The following is a 6279-nucleotide window of genomic DNA, read 5'->3' on the forward strand; positions in this document are numbered from 1 at the left end:
GTTGCGCGGCTGGCCCCGTGTTCCCGTTGCGCATTCCTGGTTCCTCCCCCCTGCACGCGCTCGATCTCCTCTGTGGCCCTTGCGCGCTCGATCTCCTCTGTGGCCCTTGCACGCAACGCTTGCTCAGGAGCTCTCTCGCGCGCCGCGCACTCCCTCCTTCTCGCCGGAGCCCTGAGGCAGCAATGTCCTGCCGGCCACCGCGACGGCGACGAGGTGTTCTCTGCCCACGCACCTCTTTCTCCTCTTCTGGCCCTTGCGAGCCTTTTATTTTCCTCTCCGGCCACCGCCCCGCGCATGCCCTTCTTCTTCCTCCCCTTCCTTTCTTTCTTTCTCTCTTTTTTTTCTTTCTTTGCTCGACTAGCCCCTCCTCCCCCATCTAGTTCTCAGACAGAGAGAGAACCAAGGCGCCGGCAGAGCAAGAGATGGTGGCGCCGTGGCCTCCCCTTTCGCCGGTTGCGCGTTCCCTTGCGTTGAGCGCGCCACCGTCGAGTGGGTTGGCCGTGGTGCTCCTTTTCCTTTCCGTGTAGAGATATGGCACAGCGACATGATACGGTGGCTCCATCTCCGTTCCTTTGCCGGCGCGCGCGAGCACTTTCAAAGTGAACGCGCCACCGTCAAGGGCGCGGTGGTGGTGCCCTTTGCCCCGGTTGGGGTGTAGGCCTTTTCTTTGCATTCCCCCCCCCCCTTTTTTTTTGATCTTTCGGAACCAATACGATCTTTTGTTTTTTCTTTTTCTTTTGGATCTAATCAGATCCTTTCTTTGTTTTCCTTTTGGATCTTTTCAGATCCATACTTTGCCTTTGAGAAGGTAGGTTCTTCTTCCCCACACCTCGGCTTGCCGATGCGTGTGGGGATCGAGAGGAACAGGCGCGGCCTTGCGGCGGCGCTACTTTGCCGACGAGGCCCGTGGCCATCTTCGGTTTCTTTGCCCATCTAGGGTTCATATCGGGGAGGGGAAATGTTATCCTTGTCGTGTTTCAAGGAAAACACATCTAAGCCTCGTGGCTCTGATACCATTGATAGGTCCCGTGGATCGACAAGGGTAGATGTGTTCGGTGAGATTAGTGGTTTGTTACCTTATGGTGTACTCGATGAGTTCCCTCAGGTGACCGTCGTGAGGTGGTGACGATGGGTGGGGAAGGAGAGAGAGATCCGGTAGTGGCGGTGATGGACTTCCCATCGCTTCAGTGCATCCCTCTAGATCGGATTAGGGCTGGAAAGTGGGGAACCAATGACGGCGGCGAACGTCGTAACCCGCGCTATGGTCCCCACCTCCTCTATATATAGCACTGCGCGACAGGGGCCCACCAGCCTTGCTTGGGCTGGACGCCCCCAATCAGGGCGTGAATCAAGGTCCAATGGGCCGTTGGGCCCATTGGGAAAGAGATCAACCTAAGAAATTGGACTTGATTGATTAACTTACTTGATATCCCATAACAATTTCGTATACAAAACACACACCAAAATTACAAATCTTTGAAAAGCAATACAAGCACACTGATCCCCTGTGTTCCTCACAACTGTTATTCCGGACTCTCAACTCTGCAGCGCAGATTCTATAACGCAGCAGCGAATGGCACAAGACCAAAACAATACCCACGCATGTGCAACTGATCATAAATAGCAACAACGTCGATCACTCACGGATCATGGACCCTGTGATGAGATTTCAGTGTCGCGTGGCCTCAGTGGTGTCCGTGGTATCCGCCGCCACCGCCACCGCCGTAGGTGGGCGTGGGAGGGACGGGGTGGTAGTCCGGGTGGGGTTGCGGCTTGGGCTCGGGCTTGGGCACGGGGCCGTTGTCCGGGTGTGGCTCGGGCTTGGGCTCCGGCTTCGGCGGCACTGGCTTCTTGTGGTGGAAGTGCTCCATGATGTGTTTCTTGATGGGCCCGCACAGGGTCATGGACGCGCACTCCGGCGACGCTGCAGACGGCATGACAACGTTGTCGCCGGCGACGATGCCGAAGGTGGTGCCCTCGGACACCGGGACGATCTTAGATGGCTTCTGGCCGGGGCACGGCGCGTTGGAGGCGGCGCTGTGGAGCTGAGCGACGCAGTCGGCGCCATGAAGGTCAGCGGCGAGGGGTACGCTGAAGGCGCCGGTGCTGTCAAGGGCGCCCACTGCCTTGCTCTCGTAGTCGCCGTGGACGTTCTTGCACTTGACTGCCACCTGGAGACCTGACAAAATGTTCATGGCAGGGACATCAGTACATCAGTGTCAGTGAGCAGGAAAGTGCCTTTTGGGAGTAAAGTCAAAAAACGTTTGAAAAAAGGTCAAAAAATTTTGAACCTTTTTTTGAGACCAACCTTGTCACAAGTTCTAAGTGCATGTAAAAATTTGACATGAAATAACATTTCTATAAAGCATGGAAAAATAAACAAAATCGATACTCTGAAAATGCGCATTTTCAGAGTATACATGTTGTTTATTTTGCCATGCCTTGTAGAAATGTTATTTCATGTCAAATTTTTGTATGCACTTAGAACTTTTGACAAGGTTGGTCTCAAAAAGAATTTAGAATTTTTTAAACTGTTTTGAATGTTTTTCGACTTTACTGTTCACGCGAGCTCAAATGAGCTCGGGTGCCAAAACTCCACGTCACAGTGAGCACTACTATATACTTTTAAAATTCTTGTCTTAGATTTGTCTAGATATAAATGTATCTAGTCACATTTTAGTATTTAGATATATCCATTTTTAGAGAAACCCAAGACTAAAATTTTGAAACGGATGGAGGATGTACTATATAGCTAGCTCACCTTTGAAGGCTTCCTCGGCCTTGATGTTCTTCCTGGTGCAGTCTGCGCACTTGGCCAGGCCGACGACGACGGATGCCGCCTCGGCGTCGGCGAAGACGACCGCCAGGAGGACGGCGAGGACAAGTGCTCTCGGAGCTGCCATGCCTGAATTTCTGGTGTGAAGTGGCTGATGGATGGATGGATGCAATGCAACAGGCGACGCATGGCTTATATAGGCCTCGGCATTGATCGATCCAGCTCGGTCGATGATCTGGCCGGTGAAGTGATGCGTGACAACGAGAGACCGGCTAACTCGCCGAAATTTCAGATGGCGGATTAAAACTCGGTTGATCGATTCTGCACGCATCGATCATCGATCCTTGATCCACGTCGTCGTCATTACTCGGTTGGTGATCGACTCTGGTGATCGATCGCGCCGTTCTCGTTCGTAGGTTCCACGCGACACGTACGCATGAAAGCATGCATATGCAGCGTAAGCACGTACGTACACTTTATCATTTTTAGAGCCTACGTACCTAATTCTCTGGTGATCCCTTTCTAGGTGCGGCGCGCCTCCGGAGCATTCATATGTACCAAATCAACAAGACTTGAGCTAGCAGCGTGGATTGGCTGGTTAGAAGCTTAATTTGAAAGCAATCTTACGACCAAGACTGGCCATGGTGGTGGTATCTCAGTCGGTATCATGCATTCGGGGCCAACAAACAGCTGATAAAAAAAAGCTAGAATAACATAGATAGATTTTTTCTTAAAAGGGAGATTGACCCCGGCCTCAGCATTATGATGATGCATGCAGTACTTATATTAAAAATAAGAAGATTCAAGAAATTAGTATCGAACATGAATCTCCAAGATCTTAATTATAAAAGGACATTACATGCCAAATCTGGTAACATAATAAGAGGCTACAATGACTAAACACATATCATATTAGTTTGCCGCCATCCATATCTGTTGAAGATGGCATGTGCCGTCTTTCATCGGTTGCATCCAGTAACCAAAAGCTTCATGAACTCTGCAGGCGTGAGTAATCACCATGTACGAATCCATGTGGTAGCTCGATAGATAACCTATAATAAATTGGTGAAGTTCTTCCTCTTAAATATCATGTCATTCCTGCAGTTTCATATAGCCCAAAGCATTGCATAAATTTCTATTGAATTTCTATTCAAATGTGTCTAGCTATATTAACGCCCACTCCATCAAGCCACGGCCTAAATAATGTGTTCATACTCGTTGGAGGGTTTATATTAAAGGCTATATAAATAGTACGTCATAGTAGTCTGACTAATGGACGCTCGAGAAAGAGGTGTTAGATAGTCTTATTGTGATCACAAAAAGAAGATCTAGCATTACTCACCCATCTTCGCTTAATCAGATTATCTTTCGTGGATATTACTCCTTTGTGAACAAACCACATAAATATCTTAATCTTAAGTGATGCTTTTATTTTCCAAATGTGTGGAGAAGTAGGTATTAGTCTGGCTTAGATCTAGGTACGTTGATTTTATGGAGAAACTTTCGCTTGTAGTTAATTTCCAATGAATTCTGTCTGGTTGGTTCGAAAGTTGAATTTCTTCATGATCTGAAATGAAAGCAAAGGAAAAAAAAAAGAATTCACATCAAGAATGAAGGAAATCAGAGCGAAATTATGAGATCTAACCTTTCCCTCTCGCTTGCTTTCACATTTCACGAAGTCACGCCCATAGTTGCCATTCTTGCTCTCCTTCGAGGTATTATAGGAGCATACCACATCACCTTGGCAGGAACCCTCTTCCTGGGTGGCTCGCCCTCAATATCACCAGGGTCATCTTTTCTGATCTTATACCGCAATGCAGTGCATACCGGGCATTTATCTATATTCTCGTACTTCTCACCGCGGTAGAGGATGCAGTCATTAGGGCATGCATGTATCTTCTGCACGTCTAATCCTAGAGGGCAGACAAGCTTCTTTGCTTCGTACGTGCTGGCGGGCAATTCGTTCTTTCTTGGAAGCATCTTCTTCATCAGTACCAGCAACTTTTCGAATGATGAGTTAGTCACACCGGTCTCTGCCTTCCACTTCAGCAATTCCAGTGTGCTACCCAGCTTCTTCTGGCCATCTTCACAAGTTGGGTACAACAATTTGTTGTGGTCCTGTAACATCTGCTCGAACTGCAACCTCTCCTTTTCTGTGTCGCAACCTCGCCGTGCATCAGAAATGACACGGCCAAGATCATCAGCGGGCTCATCTGGTTCCCGTTGTTCATCCTGATCTTCTTCTTCATTATCTTCCATTGCGGTATCAGCATACTCAGGGAACATAGATCGGTAGTTGTCATCATCGTTCTCTTCTTCTTCATCGTCGTCTTCCATCATAACCCCTTTTTCTCCGTGCTTGGTCCAAACATTATAGCCCAACATAAAACCGGACCGAAGCAGGTGGCTCTGAATGACTCTTGAGGAAGTGTAATCCTTCTCATTCCGACATTCAACACATGGACAAAACATATAGCCACCACCATGCTTGTTCGCATCGGCTGCATCTCGAAAAGAATGCACGCCTTCTCTGTAAGTGGTTGTGTGTCGATCACCGTACATCCATGGATGACTCATCTCTGCGTTCTACGAAAGTATATCAAATACAATCACGATCCTAAAAATTAGTACCGCACGGTCTAAACGAGGAAATATAGTTGCTAACCTTTTAGAATAAGTAGAAATAAAGAGGAAGAGGTTTAAGCGTGGCTCGGGCATCTCATATCGTAGTTGTGTTCGGTGAACTGAAGCGGCATCGCTCTAACACACATTTCAACAAACACCTCTATTGCATCAAAAAAGTAGAGAGAAAGCACCCACCCACAATCCTCCATCCAAGAAAAATGCAACGAAGAGGGGAGAGGGGGGCTGTGCTATATATAGGCAAAGGACTTTAGTCCCGGTTTGAGACACAAACCGGGACTAAAGGTGGCGCACATGTGGGCTGCCCACCGCGTAGCCCTTTAGTCCCGGCTTGGGACACGAACCGGGACTAAAGGCTCCTTACGGGCCGGGACTAAAGCCTCGAGGGAGGATATGAGAATTGGGGCGACGTGGCCGGGACTAAAGTCCCGGCCCAGAGGCAGGCCGGGACTAAAGGGTCCAGGCCAAAGGCCCGTTTTCTACTAGTGCTCTCCATACTTTGGTTGACACGCAATGCCCCACACATACTTTAGCATCTCTCGTACATAGCATCCAAAGTGAATGGTTTTGTTGTGTTAGGTTTTTCGGTCGCTATCCACTTCCTTGATATATTTTTACCTTAGTCACCCAAGAACAACATTACCAAGTTCCTCGTCATTGAGGTCCAAGCGTTTTGCCATCTCCTCAATTGCACCCACTAACCACTGACTGTTTGACAGTTGCAGCTCCGGGGCGTTAGTTCTTAGAGGCGTGTGCACGAAAACTTTTCTGTTGTCATCGACCAAGTCAGGCCTACACCGGAACGGGAGCGGCTACGATGGCACGTCGACGTCTCGTTCTGGTGGTTGTATGTGACATCC

The 6279-nt window shown here is 48.7% G+C and overlaps 1 protein-coding gene across 1 annotated transcript; it reads right to left on the bottom strand.

Annotated features, from left to right (window-relative positions):
• Positions 1–1393: 1393 nt before the first annotated feature.
• On the bottom strand, positions 1394–2941 carry LOC123429285 (proline-rich protein 4-like). The gene is made up of 2 exons (XM_045113341.1): positions 2762–2941; positions 1394–2179 (listed from the first exon to the last, which is right to left on the bottom strand). Exons 1-2 carry the CDS (start codon positions 2901–2903, stop codon positions 1686–1688), a joined length of 636 nt encoding a protein of 211 aa, XP_044969276.1. The 5' UTR covers positions 2904–2941; the 3' UTR covers positions 1394–1685.
• Positions 2942–6279: the final 3338 nt, after the last annotated feature.

This window comes from Hordeum vulgare, chromosome 2H (genome assembly GCF_904849725.1).
Source record: "Hordeum vulgare subsp. vulgare chromosome 2H, MorexV3_pseudomolecules_assembly, whole genome shotgun sequence".
NCBI lineage: Eukaryota > Viridiplantae > Streptophyta > Magnoliopsida > Poales > Poaceae > Hordeum > Hordeum vulgare.